The sequence below is a fragment of the Hypomesus nipponensis genome, chromosome 28 (genome assembly GCF_054491055.1).
Source record: "Hypomesus nipponensis isolate SF chromosome 28, ASM5449105v1, whole genome shotgun sequence".
NCBI lineage: Eukaryota > Metazoa > Chordata > Actinopteri > Osmeriformes > Osmeridae > Hypomesus > Hypomesus nipponensis.
In genome coordinates, this window is record NC_140388.1 from 13,319,766 (window position 1) to 13,339,865 (window position 20,100).

Below are 20,100 nucleotides of genomic sequence, written 5' to 3' on the forward strand. Positions count from 1 at the left end.
AGCAGAGCTTGTTTTGTACATCAGGCCTAAATAGCAGAGCAGAGCTTGTTCAGTACATCAGGCCTGACTAGCAGAGCAGTGAGCTTAACGGAGGATCAAGGATCCTGTTTGTAAACCAATGTAAGTGTACACACTCCTCAGTCCACCCTGCTCACACACAACCCTGCTCACACACAACCTCCCTCAGCTGGGTGATTTGATCAATCTGTGAAGCTGTGGTCCAACTGGAGAACAGGAAAACTGTGGTAAAAAGAATAAAAAAGGTTGAAATGATAAAGCAGTGTTCTGCTTATTGTTGACTGTCCTAAATGTACAGATCTTAGAGCAGCATTGATCTCTGGATGAACCTACCTCTAATATCATTAATAAATTCATTGGTTTCCATGGAAACACAAAAGTCATTGGTTTTATAAAAAATACAACAACAAAAAAGTTCACCCTGGTTTGTGTCATTCTCACGATTTCACAACCAGTCAGGAAGTGAGAAGGTCCGGGTATTGAGTTCAGGAGACTGTTCCTTCATGCCTCTCATCAGAAGTACTTGTTCCTGCTGTGCTTGCTGTAGTTCTTCAGTAGATCACCTCGTACACAGTGGCCTTCTTGTCGCCGGAGCCCGTCACTATGTACTTATCATCCACCGAGATGTCACAGCTCAGCACAGAAGAAGACTCTTTTGACTGGGAGACAGAACGGAAGCAAATCAGACTTGAAACGCAGAGAGAGAGAGAGAGAGAGAGAGAGAGAGAGAGAGAGAGAGAGAGAGAGAGAGAGAGAGAGAGAGAGAGAATAACTGGAGGTGAGATTAGCATGCCCCCCCCCTCTCTCTTTCTCTCACCCTCCCCAAAACAATCCAATGAAGCATGAAAATTGCTAACAAAAAACTCCTCCTGGTGCACATGGCTGTTCCAGTGAGCTGTGATGCACATGGTTGTTCCAGTGAGCTGCTTTTACCTGGAAGATGCTGGCTCCATAGGGGGTCCTCCACGCGTTCAGCAGGTTGTCCTTACCCGTGCTCACAAACCACTTCCCTGGAGACACCAACACACAGCCTCACCACGACGCCACACATCCAACAGGCCACACTCTCAAACACTACAGCATTTAGAATATTCTGTCTTTATTTTATATTTTCACATTGTGAAATGTTTGAATGTGCCCATCCCTAAAGCCGTAGCGTTTCTCTGGGTTAGCTGCAGACAAGTGTCTTGATACAGTATTAAAACAACATGGCTCAAAGTCTCCCTCAGATCTTACTGCAGCCGCATGAAATAAAGAGCCCTTATTGGACGAGCAGGATGGTTGGAACACGTCGCAGATCCCTACCACAGTGGGCCAACTTGAGGGAGAGCACGCAGCTCTCATGGAGATGCAGCTGGTACTTATCAGGCTTGGTGACGTGAAGGACCTCCACGTTGCTGTTCTCCATGCCCACCACCAGCCAGTCCCCTGTGGGGCAGGAGCCCAGGGAGAAGATCTGGAGGAGCACACACACACACACACACACACAGACAGAGGACCTGGCGCTCACTATGTGGAGGGGACCCTCTCTCTCCCTGGGACGCAGTAACCTGCTACCCAGTTTCCTGTCGGTGTGTGTGGGCCCAGTGAGTGTGTGTACCTGGGAGGTGAAGTCATGTTGCTGCAGCTGCCTCCCCTCTCGCAGGTCCCAGGAGCGGACTGTGTTGTCCAGCCCCCCCGTCCACAGCTTGTGGCCGTCGTCTGAGATGTCGATGCAGCTGGCCCCGTCTGTGTGGCCCTGGAACTGCCTGAGGAACACACACAGGAAGTGTTGTGTTGCTATACACACACACACACACACACTGTCTCCCCTACACACACACACACACATCTCCATACCTGACCAGGGTCTGGTTGTGCAGGTCCCAGACGGCGATGTTGCCGTCGGAGCAGCAGGAGAAGCAGACCTTGGAGTCGGGGCTGATGGCCAGGGCGTAGCAGGCGGGGGCAGACGACGTCAGCTCCGCCTTGATGCGCGGCGTGGGCGTGGCCAGGTCCCAGATGGACAGCGTGCTGGCCTCGCCCCCCACGATCAGAGTCCTGCCATCTGGGAGGAGCCGGCAGGAACGGATGTAGTTCTCTCTGTTCTGGAACACACACACACACACAAATCAGCTGCAGTCCTCGCTTCATACAGACAGACACACACACGACACACAGAAACACACACACAGTCCAGGCTGTGAACCGTATCCAGGAAGTGGTTAATAAACACAGAGACTGACCAGGCAGTCCAGCTGGGACACAGGGGTCTTGTTGCCAGGGTGACTGATGTCCCACACCTTCACACAGCCCTTGCCCCCCGTGTACACATGGCGCGTGGGGTTGCTAAGGGTGACGGCACACACCACCTCGCCGTGTCCCAGCGTGTTGATCTGGCGGGCGTGGCGAGGGATGCCCGGGCCAATCAGAGCGTCTGGAGGGAAGGGTACCGGCTGCATCTGGCCGTCAGCGCTCACGTGGAACGAGTACGCCCTGAGAGGACAGGACAGGAGAGGACAGGAGAGGAGAGGAGGGGAAGGGAGGGGACAGGAGTGGAGAGGAGAGGAGAGGAGAGGAGAGGAGAGGAGGGGAGGGGAGGGGAGGGGAGTGGAGAGGAGAGGAGAGGAGAGGAGGGGAGGGGAGGGGAGGGGAGGGGAGGGGAGGGGAGGGGAGGGGAGGGGAGGGGAGGGGAGGACAGGAGAGGACAGGCATTATTTACTTCTTGATTAGATATCTTTCTCCATGTCTCTGAGGTGATTCTTGTCTACTTGAGTGTGAGTTTCAGAGATACCTACGGTTTCCCCCCAGGGATGGCAGACAGGCTGGGGGGCAGGCCAGGGGGCAGGCCAGGGACACGCATCTGATGGTGTGGGTCAAACCCCACCTGGAGGGAAATAAAGTGTTTATGATCTGTTCCGAATACGGAAGCAAGTAGAGCGTGTTTGTGTGTGTGGCATCTGTCTCGTGTGTGTATGAGTGTGTGTCCCCTCTGTGTGTGTGTGTGTCCCCTGTGTGTGTGTGTGTCCCCTGTGTGTATGAGTGTGTGTGTCGTCTGTCCCCTGTGTGTGTGTGTGTGTGTGTCCTGTGTGTGTGTGTGTCCCCTGTCCCCTGTGTGTGTGGGTGTGTGTGTGTGTGTCCTGTGTGTGTTTGTGTGTGTCCTGTGTGTGTGTGTGTGTGTCCCCTGTGTGTGTGTGTGTCCTGTGTGTGTGTGTGTGTCCTGTGTGTGTGTGTGTGTGTCCTGTGTGTGTGTGTGTGTGTCCTGTGTGTGTGTGTGTCCGTACCACGTGGGAGCGTCCGTACGCAGTGATGGCGGCGGCGACACTCATCTGAGGGCTGATGATGTTGTGGAGGCTGGCGTAGGCCGCCACGCCCCCCAGCTCCCCCGCCGCCCCGGGGTGGGGCACCAGGCCGAACGGCCCCGGGTAGGGGCATGACATGGCCAGTGGGGGGCGCACACCCGCAACTGAAATGTGAAAACATGCTTCAAAAAATGTTGTAAGTCTATTCAGCTCTACTCAAAGATGAAGGCAGAGAACAATGTCAACAGTATTAGTAGTAGTGAGAGTTGAAGAGCTTTGAATTTCCTCAAGCCAGAGTTTCCTACTTGGCTGGAACTCCTAGCCAGAGTTTCTTACTTCCGTGTCTGGAACATAACATTGTGAGTGGTGTCTCACCCAGGGGGTCCATGCCGGGCGGCTTGCCCAGCATTGGCCTCAGTCCTGGGATAGAGGAGCTGCCGGGGGGGGGGGCGTCACACCGGGGGGCGGGGCTGCTGGTCTTGGACACAGGAGTGCTGGACTTCTCATTCTGGAAGATAACAGAAGTAGCATCAACAAGGGCAGAGGTGGGGCTGAGAGGTGGAGAGGCGGGGCTGAGAGGAGGAGAGGCGGGGCTGAAAGGGGGAGAGGCGGGGCTGAGAGGTGGAGAGGCAGGGCTGAGAGGTGGAGAGGCGGGGCTGAGAGGAGGAGAGGCGGGGCTGAGAGGGGGAGAGGCGGGGCTGAGAGGGGGAGAGGCGGGGCTGAGAGGGGGAGAGGCGGGGCTGAGAGGTGGAGAGGCGGGGCTGAGAGGGGGAGAGGCAGGGCTGAGAGGAGGAGAGGCGTGGCTAAGAGGAGGAGAGGCGGGGCTGAGAGGTGGAGGGGCAGGGCTGAGAGGTGGGGCTGACCGTGGCCAGGTGTTTGGTCTTGGAGGAGGGAGTGCTGCTGGAGGAGGCTACAGAGGCAGGGCTGAGGGGGGCGTCCTTCTTCTGGGGGTGACCACTGTCCAGGTGAGAGTCCAGGTGAGAGTCCAGGCCGTTCTCTCGGGGGGAGGGGGGTGGGCTGGTTCTGGGGGACGCAGGATCCTGCAGCAACAGGGACATGACAGGTGGAGCTCAGAGGGGGAGCAGCTTGACTGCAGATCAAAAAGGCTAGAGGTTCATTGCTTCTCTGTCTGTTGCTGCTGAATGAACACGTTACAATTAGAGAAGGTGAAAATAGAGATACACATGTGAAGTCGCTTTGGATAAAAGCGTCTGTTAAATGCATAAATGTAAATGTAATGTAAATGGACGGGTTTCCCAGACTCGTTAAGAAGCTTTTAACGCTAAAAGCTTCTTAGGAGCGTTCTAAGAGCGTTCTGGAGCGTTCTAGAGCGTTCTTAGAACGCTCCTGAGAAGCTCTTAGCGTTAAGAGCCTCTTAACAAATCTGGGAAACCCGACCAATGCGAGGACGACACATCTCCGAGCTCCTCACAGATCAGTCCGGAAGGTTGTGGAGTCTCACCTCAGAGACGTCCACCACCAGGTTCTCCTCACTCTTCCCCCCGTCACTTTCCTGGGGTGAAAACAACACAGTCAGTCTTCAACGCTCTCTTCTGCAGTACTAAACCAGCAGGCTGGGCAGCAGTCTTACATAGTGTGTGGAGGCCACCTCTTTATCCTCCATCTTCTGCTTCTTTCTGTCAGAGCAGAAACTTCCGGAACTCCTGTGCTTCTCTGACGAACGTAAACTGACCGATGGAGAGAGGGATGAACTCTGAGGGAGAGAAAGACAGAGAGAGAGAGAGAGAGAGAGAGAGAGAGAGAGAGAGAGAGAGAGAGAGAGAGAAAGTGCCAGAATTTTACTTCACACCCTTGTTCCTTGTACTCAGAACTTCCTGTACAAAACTGACAAAAGCAAGTTACATCAAACAAACTAGTTTAGCAGTCATGCTAATGAAATATGGTTGTGTGATCATTGATGATTTTACATCATCAAGAAACAAGATAAAATAGCTGTGTGACACTCCCTCCTCATTTAAAAGGATGAAATGTGCTCTCTGCTCTAACATCCTCAGCCTCCTCCGTGATGGACAGGGAGGAGCAGAGGAAAATGGGACCTTTAGCCTGACCTTTCACTAACTCCCTCCATGACCTTTCACTGGCCTTTACCATGCTTCAGTGTTGATGACTTGGAAGGTGTGTGTGAGTGTGTGTGTGAGTGTGTGTGTGCGTGAGAGGATAGAAGAGAGAGTGTGTGTTTGTATGTGTGTATGTGCATAGTGGGTTGTGAATATAGAATCTAATGCTGTTTCACCATGCAGTTACACTAGGCACATTATCATTGCTCCTCCTCCTCCTCCCTCATATTCTATTCTGTTTCCTTCTTCCAGCATCAGCACTCACTTCCACCTCCCGCCTTCCACCTCCCCCCTTCCACCTCCCCCCTTACACCTTCCACCTCCCCCCTTCCACCTCCCCCCTTCCACCTCCCCCCTTCCACCTTCCACCTCCCCCCTTCCACCGCCCCCTTTCCCCCCATCACCTGCCTCTCCTCTCTCTTCCCAGGACGCCTGGCAGTTACCAGCTTTTGCCTAAGTGACCCCAAGGACAGGCAATCAGATCTACGTCAGTGGAAGCAACTACAGGAAGAGACGCAGGAAGAGAGAGGAGAAAGATACACTCTCTCTCACATACACTCGTGTGCTGGCTGACTGCTGTACCAGTCTGAGTGGTGGTTGTGGGATGAAAGCTCTTACGGAAGTGTCTCGACTTGTTTGTCCCAGCTAGCTGAGGACCTGCTACAGACCCTGCCACAGACCCTACTACAGACCTCTGCTACAGGCCCTGCTACAGACCCTGCTACAGACCTCTGCTACAGGCCCTGCTACAGACCCTGCTACAGACCCTGCTACAGACCTCTGCTACAGACCTCTGCTACAGGCCCTGCTACAGGCCCTGCTACAGGCCCTGCTACAGACCCTGCTACAGACCTCTGCTACAGGCCCTGCTACAGACCCTGCTACAGACCTCTGCTACAGGCCCTGCTACAGACCCTGCTACAGACCTCTGCTACAGAGCCTGCTACAGACCTCTGCTACAGGCCCTGCTACAGACCTCTGCTACAGACCTCTGCTACAGACCTCTGCTACAGGCCCTGCTACAGACCTCTGCTACAGACCCTGCTACAGACCTCTGCTACAGACCTCTGCTACAGGCCCTGCTACAGACCTCTGCTACAGACTTCTGCTACAGACCTCTGCTACAGGCCCTGCTACAGACCCTGCTACAGACCTCTGCTACAGACTGTGCTACAGACCCTGCTACAGACCCTGCTACAGACCTCTGCTACAGACCTCTGCTACAGGCCCTGCTACAGACCCTGCTACAGACCTCTGCTACAGGCCCTGCTACAGACCCTGCTACAGACCTCTGCTACAGACCTCTACTACAGACCTCTGCTACAGGCCCTGCTACAGACCTCTGCTACAGGCCCTGCTACAGACCCTGCTACAGGCCCTGCTACAGGCCCTGCTACAGACCTCTGCTACAGGCCCTGCTACAGACCTCTGCTACAGGCCCTGCTACAGACCCTGCTACAGACCTCTGCAACAGACCTCTGCTACAGGCCCTGCTACAGACCCTGCTACAGGCCCTGCTACAGACCTCTGCTACAGACCTCTGCTACAGACCTCTGCTACAGACCTCTGCTACAGAACCTGCTACAGACCCTGCTACAGACCCTGCTACAGGCCCTGCTACAGACCCTGCTACACACCTCTGCTACAGACCTCTGCTACAGACCTCTGCTACAGACCTCTGCTACAGACCCTGCTACAGACCCTGCTACAGACCTCTGCTACAGACCTCTGCTACAGACCTCTGCTACAGACCCTGCTACAGACCCTGCTACAGGCCCCTGCTACAGACCTCTGCTACAGAACCCTGCCCCCAGCCACCAGCTACAGACCTCTGCTACAGGCCCCTGCTACAGACCCCTGCCCCCAGCCCCCAGCTACAGACCTTTACTACAGGCCTCTGCTACAGACCCCTGCCCCCAGCCCCCAGCTACAGACCTCTGCTACAGGCACATTAACACCATATCTTGGGCTAGTTATGAACAGACACAAGGCAACAACACTGTATGTTAGTGATGTTAACATCGCAGCAACAATAAACTCATTAACAGATATCCATACCAGCAGATATGAATACCCTCACCTTGACACGGGCAATAAGTGATAATAACACAGTAAGATTTCCATAATGAACATGTTGTCAGTTTTAAAACAACCCTTTCCAGGGATGCGTCCAAAACAAGGACACACGCCTGGATCAGGTAACAGCTGGAAGCTTAACAGACAGCTACATTGTCTTACTGAAAACCTGGGAGAGGAACAACTGCAAACACACATACAGGAGCAGTCACCCACACACACATACAGGAGCAGTCACCCACACACACATACAGGAGCAGTCACCCACACACACATACAGGAGCAGTCACCCACACACACATACAGGAGCAGTCACTCGCACACACACACAAACACACAAAGCCTTATTACCAGTCAGGTTTGTCTTGTGAGTTTCAAACACAGAAGACTCCCCTTCTGTACCCTATGGAGTGTTGCCTGGGCAACTGGAGACCACCGACAAAGGGATTATTGGCTTTATGAAGAGAGACTGCCGGCCGTGGTGTCAAAGAGCGGTTCAGCGTGTGTGTGTGTAGTATGTGGGTGTGTTTTATGTGTCTTCATGCGGTTTTCTAATGAAAGACATTTGTCATCTTGTCTCTTTCCTTGCGGTCACAAAACAGATTTCAGAATACTGCAGACTCAAATACACACACACAGATTAGCAGCATGTGTGTACTGTGTGTAGTACAGCGCTGTGGAGATGTGGGACGAGGACGGAGGAGGAATGTTGAAGAATGTCACCTCCTCCTCACCCCTCAAGCTGTGTATGTGCGTGTGTGTGCGTGTGTGTGTGTGCATGTGCATCAACAAACTTGGTAGCACAGCTGTGATTTCCACCTTGCATTTTCATCAAAACAAAAAGACTGCTTAAGAGACTTATTAGCCAAAACACCAAACAGTAAGTCTTTTTCTAATTTCACCATTTCTTACCCCTTACATTTCTTACCCCTTACATTTCTTACATTTCTTTCTTTCACCACAACCCTCCCTCCTTCCTTCTGCATTATTTTTGTTGAGACGCTAACACTGTTCATTATAACTAACAACGTCATTTGGAACTGATAATTTACTTAATCATTTTCTTATAAAAATTACAGAAATTCTTACCTTGACAGAGTCTCTGTCTGAATATTCAGAGGAAGAGAGATAGAGTGATAGAGAGATAAAGTGAGAGAAAACACCTATTAGACAAGGTATCCCGTTTAAATGTTCACCTAAATTCGCATTAGAATACACATCATTATAGAGAGACCAGAGAGAGACCAGAGAGAGACCAGAGCGAGACCAGAGAGACTGGAGAGAGACCAGAGAGAGACCAGAGAGACCAGAGAGACCGGAGACCAGAGAGAGATCAGAGAGAGACCAGAGAGAGACCAGAGAGACCAGAGAGAGACCGGAGAGACCAGAGAGACCGGAGACCAGAGAGAGACCAGAGAGAGACCAGAGAGAGACCGGAGAGAGACCAGACAGAGACCAGACAGAGACCAGAGAGACCAGAGAGAGATCAGAGAGACCAGAGAGAGATCAGAGAGACCAGAGAGAGACCGGAGACCAGAGAGACCAGAGCAAGACCAGAGAGACCAGAGAGAGACCAGAGAGACCAGAGAGAGACCAGAAAGAGACCAGAGAGACCAGAGAGAGACCAGAAAGAGACCAGAGAGACCAGAGAGAGACCAGAGAGAGACCATGGAGACCAGAGAGACCATAGAGAGACCAGAGAGACCAGAAAGAGACCATAGAGAGACCAGAGAGAGACCAGAGGGTAGCGTCTCTCCTCAGACAGGCAGTGTACCTTGGAGCTCGTCGTGGAGCTTCTTGTCCTCTTTGGAGGGCAGCTGAGCCAGGCTGGGAGCTGAGGAGAGGGCCAGCAGGCTGGGGGCTGAGGAGAGGGCCAGCAGGCTGGGGGCGGGGGCCCCGGGGGCCCCGGGGGGCTGCAGGCCCGAGGGGTGGGGGGTGAGGGGGACGGGGAGAGCGTGACCGTGAGAGAGGTGCTGGGACTGGAGCTGCTGCTGCTGGGCACACACACACACACGCACACACACACACACACACACATATACAGATACACACACAAAAACAGATACACACAGACACTTGTACAGAATTGCAAATACGCACATTTAAACACACATTTATACTGCAAGTCTATTTTTAAAGACAAGCTATATGTATATACAGAGTGAGTGGGATCTCCATGACAACTGACTGACCCCAATGACAGCGTTGAGTTCGGCCATGGTGACCTGCTTGGCCCTCTCTACTGCCTGGACCACCTGCTGCTGGTGCTGCTTCAGAACAGGGGAGGAGGAGAGGAGAGGGGGAGGAGGAGGAGAGGAGAGGGGGAGGAGGAGGAGAGGAGAGGAGAGGAGAGGGGGAGGAGGAGAGGAGAGGGGGAGGAGGAGGAGAGGAGAGGAGAGGAGAGGAGAGGAGAGGAGAGGAGAGGGGGAGGAGGAGGAGAGAGGGGGAGGAGGAGGAGAGGAGAGGGGGAGGAGGAGGAGAGGAGAGGGGGAGGAGGAGGAGAGGAGAGGAAAGGAGAGGTGGGGGAGGAGGAGGAGAGGAGAGGAGAGGGGGAGGAGGAGGAGAGGAGAGGGGGAGGAGGAGAGGGGGAGGAGGAGGAGGAGGAGGAGAGGAGAGGGGGAGGAGGAGAGGAGAGGGGGAGGAGGAGAGGTGGAGGAGGAGGAGGAGGAGGAGAGGAGAGGGGGAGGAGGAGGAGGAGGAGAGGAGAGGGGGAGGAGGAGGAGAGGAGAGGGGGAGGAGAGAGGAGAGGAGAGGGGGAGGAGGAGAGGAGAGGAGAGGGGGAGGAGGAGGAGGAGAGGGGGAGGAGGAGAGGAGAGGGGGAGGAGGAGGAGGAGGAGGAGGAGGAGAGGAGAGGGGGAGGAGGAGGAGAGGAGAGGGGGAGGAGGAGGAGAGGAGAGGGGGAGGAGAGGAGAGGAGAGGGGGAGGAGGAGGAGAGGAGAGGGGGAGGAGGAGAGGAGAGGGGGAGGAGGAGAGGAGAGGGGGAGGAGGAGAGGGGGAGGAGGAGGAGAGGAGAGGGGGAGGAAGAGGAGAGGAGAGGGGGAGGAGAGGAGAGGAGAGGGGGAGGAGGAGGAGAGGAGAGGGGGAGGAGGAGAGGAGAGGGGGAGGAGGAGAGGAGAGGGGGAGGAGGAGGAGAGGGGGAGGAGGAGGAGAGGAGAGGGGGAGGAGGAGGAGGAGAGGAGAGGGGGAGGAGGAGGAGAGGAGAGGGGGAGGAGGAGGAGAGGAGAGGGGGAGGAGGAGGAGGAGAGGAGAGGGGGAGGAGGAGAGGAGAGGTGGAGGAGGAGGAGAGGAGAGGGGGAGGAGGAGGAGAGGAGAGGAAAGGAGAGGTGGGGGAGGAGGAGGAGAGGAGAGGAGAGGGGGAGGAGGAGAGGAGAGGAGAGGAGAGGTGGGGGAGGAGGAGGAGAGGAGAGGAGAGGGGGAGGAGGAGAGGGGGAGGAGGAGGAGAGGAGAGGAAAGGAGAGGTGGGGGAGGAGGAGGAGAGGAGAGGGGGAGGAGGAGAGGGGGAGGAGGAGGAGGAGGAGGAGAGGAGAGGGGGAGGAGGAGAGGTGGAGGAGGAGGAGGAGGAGGAGAGGAGAGGGGGAGGAGGAGAGGGGGAGGAGGAGGATAGGAGAGGGGGAGGAGGAGGGGGAAAGGAAAGGAGAGGGGGAGGAGGAGAGGAGAGGGGGAGGAGAGAGGAGAGGGGGAGGAGAGGTGGAAGAGGAGGAGGAGGAGAGGAGAGGGGGAGGAGAGGTGGAGGAGGAGGAGGAGAGGAGAGGAAAGGAGAGGGGGAGGAGGAGAGGAGAGGAAAGGAGAGGGGGAGGAGGAGAAGGGGAGGAGGAGGAAGAGAGGAAAGCAGGAGGGATGAGATAGGGTATACACAGTGAAGATGGACAGATGAACATATGGAGGTATAGTGGAAACAGAATTTGTAAAGAGGAGTGGAGAGAGAGATGCCTGCAGAAAGACTGAGAGAAGGATGGAGCAAGATTTAGGGAAGGTAGAACGAGGACGAGACAAACATCCAGCAAGAGAGTGAGAGAGATTTGAAATGTCAACAGTGTGAACCATGCAGCCATGTCTGGAGTGAGGATCTCTAGGGACAGGACTAAGCAGGGTCAGCAGGGGTCAGGGGTCAGCGTACCTCTTGTGACAGGAAGGGGATGACCTGGGCGCAGATGGCGTTCAGGCGCTTTACAATCTCCGCCTGCAGGAGAGACAGAAACACACCTATATTAGGAACACTGCAGGCCCCCAGAACACAGTACTGCAGGGGAACATGGGATCAGGTTATAAAGGCATGTGTGTGATGTGATCAGAGCTGCAGAAAGCTTTTTGATTGGTTGGTAAAAAGGACCCATCCTGTTCTCATGACTCACAGTCACCTTTCACTGTATGATCACATGCCTTCAGTGTACAGCCTGACAATGCAAGCTTTCCAACCCCGCCCCCTGGAGGATGCTGCATGTCAGAGCTGAGCTCCTCTCTAGATCCTCTGACAGAAAGGCCAGGAAGCATCACATTGATGTGTGAACTCTGACAGTCCAGCCAGTAATGCTAGGTGTGAGTTGTTACTGTTGTTGTGAGTAATAAGAATATATATTATTTACACAGAAAATCTCGGACAAGAGACCACTGGCATATATATAATTGTGTTGAAGGAGGTGACTACAGGAAGTGATGACAGACATCAGCATGTGACTACAGGAAGTGATGACAGACATCAGCATGTGACTACAGGAAGTGATGACAGACATCAACATGTGACTACAGGAAGTGATGACAGACATCAGCATGTGACTACAGGAAGTGATGACAGACATCAGCATGTGAAGTTTGTCCCTAAGAGGAGACACACAGAACAGGCTCGAAAAACCAACTAAATACAAATATACAAATATAAATACAGTCATTAGATCATTGGATAAAACACTGAAAACACAAACTCTACAACACAGTGCAGTTTTCTTTTAATTTGTCAGATGTTTATAGAAGCCAGAGACTTCTGCCGACAGAGAGCCTCTCTCTATACTTACAAACTATTTTATTATTATGATTCTGGGGGGATACCTTTTTTTAGGGGTTTCTGATTTGTAAAACACGTCCCTGTCTGTATATGTGCTTTAAAACCCTCCACTTCTAGCCCACCCCTCTGACTGCACTCCCTTCTCCATGGTCATGACATACATCTGCCGTATGGTGATAGGATGAGAGAGGAATAACATTAGGACAGAGTCCAGGTCTCATGGTTCATTAAGCCCATAGGGAGCACCTATAGGGAGCACCAATCAGAGAGACAGACAATGGAGAAGGAGGATGGGAATAGATCTGAAAAACATCAATAGTAATAGAGACATCTCCCCTGCTAAACAACTCATTATCACAATCAATTCATGCTGGCCTGCTGTTTTCTGTTCCTCATCACCTCTGCTCACTCGCTCTCTCTCTGTCCCTCACCCCATCTCTCTCTCTCTCTCTCTCTCTCTCTCTCTCTCTCTCTCTCTCTCTCTCTCTCTCTCTCTGTCCCTCACCCCATTTCTCTCTCTCTCTCTCTCTCTCTCTCTCTCTCTGTCCCTCACCCCATCTCTCTCTCTCTCTCTCTCTCTCTCTCTCTCTCTCTCTCTCTCTCTCTCTCTCTGTCCCTCCCTCTCTCTCTCTCTCTCTCTCTCTCTCTCTCTCTCTCTCTCTCTCTCTCTCTCTCTCTCTCTCTCACTGTCCCTCCCTCTCTCACTTTCTCCCCCTCTCTCTCTCTTTCTCTCCCTCCCTCTCTCTCTTTCTCTCCTCTGTTTCTACTCACTAATAGCTAATTCATTCCTCTATATCATAACTCAAATCATCTTCATCTCTTTTTATCACTGGTCCCACACATACACACCCACCAACGACACACCCACCCACACACAACACACACTTGTGTACGCACACTGTTGGCTAGTACATGTCTCTTTAAAGAGTGCATTTTGCTCCCCAGTAACAGAGCCCTTTAGTGTAAATACAACAGAGCAGCAACCAAAATCAATCAGCTTGCTGATGTCTAAAACTGCTAAACCAGCAGTACCGACAAACCTCTTGATACTGGAGGCAGCTCTACTTACTTAGCCCACACACACACACACACACACACACACACACACTCTCTATCTCTCTTTAGCTCTCTCTGTCTCTCTATCTCTCTCACACACACACACTCTCTCTCTCTATCTCTCTTTAGCTCTCTCTGTCTCTCTCTCTCTCTCACACACACACACACACACACACTCTCTCTCTCTCTATCTCTCTTTAGCTCTCTCTGTCTCTCTCTCTCTCACACACACACACACACACACACACACTCTCTCTCTATCTCTCTTTAGCTCTCTCTGTCTCTCTCTCTCACACACACACACACTCTCTCTCTCTATCTCTCTTTAGCTCTCTCTGTCTCTCTCTCACACACACACACACACTCTATCTCTCTATAGCTCTCTCTGTCTCTCTCTCTCTCACATATACACACACACGCTCTCTCTATCTCTCTCTGTTTCTCTCTCTCTCTCTCACACACACACACTCTCTATCTCTATCTCTCTTTAGCTCTCTCTGTCTCTCTCTCTCTCACACACACACACACACACACTCTCTCTATCTCTCTCTGTTTCTCTCTCTGTCACACACACAACCATATGCATTCACAGACACATGTCAGACCAGGTAACACTACATGTAACATTAGGCCTGGTGTAGTGTTACATGTAGTGTTACCTAGTGTAGTGTTACATATGCACACTACTCACAACTTAAACTGTTTTATTCACAAACATGAATCAACATTGTTCATGTAATTATTATAAGAACTCAACACTGCCTACAATACCTGCTTATGCATCTCGATGTTGAGTCCATAGGACATCTCATAATACTGTAAAGAAAAGACAGAATCGTGTTTTACTTTTTACATATTTATAAAAAAGCATACACACATATACACAAACACAAAGACACACACGCACACACTTAGATACAAACACACACACACACCTACATACATACATACTTACATGCACACAAACATTCTTATGTACACAATAATATATAGTTACACACACGCATACAGTCCATCCATCATTGCACAGCATGGTTAGTCACAGCTGTTCCACGGTTGCTTCCGCTCACCATCACGTAGTGTCTCTGCATCTCTGTCTTCTCATTGGCCAGTTTGTCACACTCCATTTTCAGACTGGGGACAAACATCCAAACAAGACAGACCAGACTGAATACACACTGCAATCACTGCATCCCACTGTAAACTCTCATCTCACTGCATCCCACTGTAAACTCTCATCTCACTGCATCCCACTGTAAACTCTCATCTCACTGCATCCCACTGTAAACTCTCATCTCACTGCATCCCACTGTAAACTCTCATCTCACTGCATCCCACTGTAAACTCTCATCTCGGCCAGCCCTGACAGGCGTTTCCATCTTACATTTATGCATAAATGTATCTAGTTGAATGCATTTATTCAAATGAATAAAACACCTTTCACACATCTCACATTCAAAGAGGAGAGAGTGTGTGTTTAAGAGAGAGAGGGTTGGGAATATGGCAAAATATACAGGCAAAGTTTACCCATTGTTTTTGTTCACCAGAAGTGTATAAAGTAAATCATGAATCCATGCAGTTATTTGAGGAACAATGTGAAATAAATTCATTGTTTACTAAATGTTTCACTCTAAATAAGAGCTCAATGTATGCTCCTACTCAGATTTTAATTCAATTCGGACAACATAAATCTTTTTACAGATTGGTTTTGCAGATGTCTCCTAGTTTAACATATCAGAGTTGAATGTTAGCCGTGATGCAGGAGTTGATTTGAACATGTTACCTGTGATACTGCGCCTGGATAAATTGGAACTCGTCCTTTATGCGGTCGCAGGACTCCGTGATGGTAAATTTGAACTGCTGGCCCGGCTGGTGTGGAACCTGAGGATCAGACAAAGCACACACAGTTGAGTACGACATTGATGTTTTAAGGAACCTTGTGTACCTAATCAATATGATAGACAACATTTTGAGTCCTAATCAAACACAAGTGGCCTTGAGATAGAGGTTTTGCCAGGTAGGTTAACGGTCATATGAGCTGTTCTTTTAATTTCACCCCTCAAGACTCCAATGTCTTATGAACAAATTTTTATGAACGGCACAAACAAAAAGCTCACACCGATTCAAACACGCGCTCAGACCCACGCTGGTGAACACACGTTTGCCAATAAACGCGATTGTCCGAGCGCGCGACCGCACAAAACCAGACCCAAACTGATTACGCGTGTGGGCGTTATGTACATGCATGCCGGGCTTCACTGTTTTGACTCGAGCCTAAACTACTCACCGGATGCCGGGCCGGGGGGTACATCTTGCTCAAATCTCGAATCATTATAAATGTATTGCAAAGTTCATCCACCCAAACACGAAAAAAGAAAAAGCACGAATCTGTCCAGTGCGCATAAATCTGTCAACGACAGGATAAAAGGTTTATTTGTGGTTTTCACAGATTATGAAAATTCCCCAAACCTCCATGTTTTAATATTTTATATTACTGAGTCCAATACAAAATACCTTGTTTTCGCACTCTAAATCTTCAAAGCATAGGATAAACAGTATGTTGTCCTTAGAATCCTGTATGGTGGCCTGTAGTTTGCAGTCTGTGATGAAGTGCTGTCTGTATTAATATATCCGTCTTCTTTTTAACCTTCCCGAAGTAATCTTAAACAGTCACAAAAAAAAGAAAAAAAAAGAATGTCATCTTTCGGTCCATCTTGAGTTCAGCAAATGTGTTTTAGTAGCAGTGCGTCTGGGCAGGTTTGTGTTAAAACGGGTTCAGGAATATTATTTTCTCTGGTTTCAAAAACCGTACGACTCGTGTCTTGTGCGGGCAAGCACCTTACTGTAGTTCTTGTGAGATCACATTTAGAGGAATCCAGACGTAAGAATATCATTACATATTCATAAAAAATAACGGCGGTTGCACATGTCACTGGAAAATGTAGTCTGACTTAACATGAATCAATGACGATAAGTAAGAAACAGCATTTGAAAAAAACTACAATTTCCTGATTTCCTGGCGCACATGAGACGAAGGTGGGTGGTAAAGGAGGAGCAAAAATAACCAATCGCAAAGCTAACTCGTGTACTGTGCGTCTAATTTAGTTGTCAATCATCAACATTCTATCCAATAAACTCTAGCGAGATCAGATTTACGCAGATACCCCACGTGGGTTTGGTTGTCTATCAACTGACACCAGTAATTACTCACTGAATTAAAGTTGGTTATATTATCAGGACGGCACATTAAGGTATGATGATTGAGGTTAGAAACAGTAATAAATCACCCATTGGCTGACGAGAGAGAGTACAGTATTTTGGAATTTGAGAAATTTTAAAGTATTTGTGCAGATCAGATATTTACCTCTACCGCACATTGCATAAAAATAAGGTGTTTCTTGTTGTGTCTTCTTAGTTTAGTAGCCTACTTAAATATTAAGATATTCCGTTCAAATGCACAACAATCTAAACCTTGTGACCAACTCGTTGAATCTGATAACAGCATTGATTAAAAAAAACTGCTGGTTTTAAAATCCAATTTTTGACCATGGGACATTCTCCCTAAGCAGCCGTCATCTCATGTTACACAAATACATCAGGTTTACTAACTATACATACGTAGGTAAATACTTTTTTGTGCCAAACTGGTCCTGCATGCTCTGAAAACAGGTCTGTAACATCTGTCTAAGTCCAGACCTGGCTCAGATGGGCTCAGTTTTGCAGTTCTCATTTTCTCTAGGTTTCTTAAAAGTTCTCTTTCCAAACTCTTTGTTTCAGTTAGCTGTGCCTCTGTCTGTCTCTCTCCCCCTCTAGAGCAGATGTAGACTGGGGTCTGTGTCTCTACAAAGCCTCTCTCCCCCTCTAGAGCAGATGTAGACTGGGGTCTGTGTCTCTACAAAGCCTCTCTCCCCCTCTAGAGCAGATGTAGACTGGGGTCTGTGTCTCTACAAAGCCTCTCTCCCCCTCTAGAGCAGATGTAGACTGGGGTCTGTGTCTCTTGCACTCCATGTTTAGCACAGGGTCAGCAGTCTCAGCAGAGACCCAGATCACAGTCCAGAATGATTCATGATTAGTATCACAGTCTTGTGTTTCAGTCTTAACCCTTGTCCAAAGTCATTGGAGCATCATACTTCTCATTTAGTTGGAGCTGTTTCTTGGCTTCTATCTGGTTGAGGAACATATTAAATTGTATAATATGCATTGTATTCACTTATTATTACTTGGGACTACTCACATGCTCGCTCACTCACTCTCATCTAGCACATGATATGTTCCTTTACAAACACGTGGCTCATATATTTCTACATTCTCAATATGTCCATCTTGTACACAGAGACAAACTCTACCTCCTTAAATGTCACAGGACAGCACACAGCCGCAGCCACGCTCTGAACACCGGGCTGCTGCGGCGACGTGCTCCAGGCAGGGAGGGAGAGGTAATATCACCCTGGTCCCCGAGGCCTGGGGCTTTGACGTGGCCACTGGAGGAGGAGGAGGAGGGGAGGAGGAGGAGAGGAAGAGGAGGGGGGAATAAACAGATTTATTTGCCTGCTCCACAGTCTGATTATTTCGTCCCTTTTTCCTTTGTTCCAGACCTTATGAAACCCAAATGTCAAGTGAGGCAAGTGCTTCATATCAGTCCCTGTCAATCACAGCCCCCCCCTCTCTCCTCCAGCCCCCCCTCTCTCCCCCAGCCCCCCCTCTCTCCTCCAGCCCCCCCTCTCTCCTCCAGCCCCCCCTCTCCTCCAGCCCCCCCTCTCTCCTCCAGTCCCCCCCCTCTCCTTCAGCCCCCCCTCTCTCCTCCAGCCCCCCCTCTCCTCCAGCCCCCCTCTCTCCTCCAGCCCCCCTCTCTCCTCCAGCCCCCCCTCTCTCCTCCAGCCCCCCTTCTCTCCTCCAGCCCCCCTCTCTCCTCCAGCCCCCCTCTCTCCTCCTGCTGCTGGATTATTGGCTTCTCCACGAGGAGTGCCTCAGACGCCCAGGCTCACTCCAGCGCCACGCCGCCAAGCCCTCGCTGCTCCAACATAGGAACTTCATTTGGAGGTTGATGCGACGGAGATAGCAGAAGAGCTGCTTTCTGGAGGCGGACGGTGTGGGGGGGGGGGTTAGAGGGAATTATCTGGGGGAGGGATTAGGGGTACAAGGTGGGGAGGCTGGGCAGGATGGTATGTCCTTAATGCAGCACTCATCGCTGGCCTGATCCCCACAGGACTTTCTGACAGCCTATCACCAGCCCCGACATGTCTTCTAATCTAAACTATGCCCCCCCCCCCCCACACACACACACATAGACTCTTCACTGGCTTCATTAATAATAAAACATCATATCTGAATCTGATCCATCTGGACTGTGCATCACACATATGTGCATTCAAATATGTAGCTGAGCGATGTGATGTTCTAGTGTCTTCCTGACACAATCACACGTTTGTGTGTTTCTCTGTTCTGCACCATCTGAGTTGACATCTTCATTTTTCTCTCTCTTTTCCTATATAAATGAGCTCTGACCTTAAAGCCTCAGAGAAACTTTGCAAATCTGCCGACTGGTTTGGTCATTTCTCTTAACTCTCATTCTCATTCCTGTCAGCGAAGATGACTAGTATTTAAATTCAATAGAACCGGAACTGATGCTAGACTAATGGTGGGAAAACAAGCTGTTCAACTCTGGTGAGCCTTTGCCCACACCACTGGCCTGAGTAGGTGTTTAAATCTCTCCTCATTACCATGCCTCAAGTCTTAATCTTCCTCTGCAGCCCCTTAAACACGGAGCTAATCCCTGCCTGCAGCCCTGACAGGGGGGCTGGGAGGAGGATCCAGGAGGAAGCAGAGGTCCAGCACTGCTGGCTTGACTCCACAACAGACAGGGTAATCCTAGATCTCCTCACTCACACACAGATAAACACAAGAGATCGGGGTGTCTGAAAACTGGGAAATGTTTGGTGTGTGTGTGTGTGGGAGGGGTTGATGTAAGAAAAATAAATAAAACACAAGGAAGATAAAAAGGAAGTAAAGGTTTTGAACATGATAACTGTTACCTTTGTAATAAAGGCGTAAAAATAAACATTATTTATAAGTAATAAAATATATATTATATTTGTAAATGATGCATTCTGCTAACCCAGCTTGTTCCACAGTTCCCTGCTGTACAGAGATGTGTCTCACGAGGCTGCTGTGTGGGAGCAGGGAGGATGCTGGGAAGGCAGAGTGACTGAGGACACATGTCAGTGTGCCAGTTCCTGAGAGTATGGAAGGGTCTGAAGGGTCTAAATGGATCTCCGACTGGAGTTGTTGAAGCCGCTCTCTGCCCAGATTGGAAGCCATTATGGTACATTTAAAAGAATTACTTCCAGGATGCAATCACAAACTTGGATAGGTCATCAATAGCAACAAGATCAAAGCACAAAGACAGCGGTCTGTCTCAATCAGCCACCATACGGCAGGACAGAGTCTTTTACCAGATCACACACACACACGGACAAATACACAATACACACTGATACACGCTCACACAGGGTTACAGTAAAACGAGATCAGAACTGTTAGTCTCTGTGATAAAATATAAAAAATAACAAAATGAAAGAAAGAGGTTTCAGAC

The 20,100-nt window shown here is 50.5% G+C and overlaps 1 protein-coding gene across 1 annotated transcript; it reads right to left on the reverse strand.

Moving 5' to 3' along the window:
- Window positions 1-29: 29 nt before the first annotated feature.
- Window positions 30-16,329, reverse strand: LOC146220144 (transducin-like enhancer protein 4). Its single transcript, XM_084694755.1, has 21 exons — window positions 15,796-16,329; window positions 15,292-15,389; window positions 14,579-14,642; window positions 14,280-14,324; window positions 11,571-11,633; window positions 9,646-9,720; window positions 9,228-9,444; window positions 8,543-8,559; window positions 4,891-5,013; window positions 4,762-4,812; window positions 4,163-4,339; window positions 3,675-3,807; window positions 3,282-3,463; window positions 2,796-2,884; window positions 2,244-2,493; window positions 1,858-2,105; window positions 1,619-1,766; window positions 1,324-1,474; window positions 952-1,028; window positions 439-677; window positions 30-240 (listed from the first exon to the last, which is right to left on the reverse strand). The coding sequence occupies exons 1-20, from the start codon at window positions 15,838-15,840 to the stop codon at window positions 570-572; spliced, it is 2,361 nt and encodes a 786-aa protein (XP_084550881.1). The 5' UTR covers window positions 15,841-16,329; the 3' UTR covers window positions 30-240; window positions 439-569.
- Window positions 16,330-20,100: the final 3,771 nt, after the last annotated feature.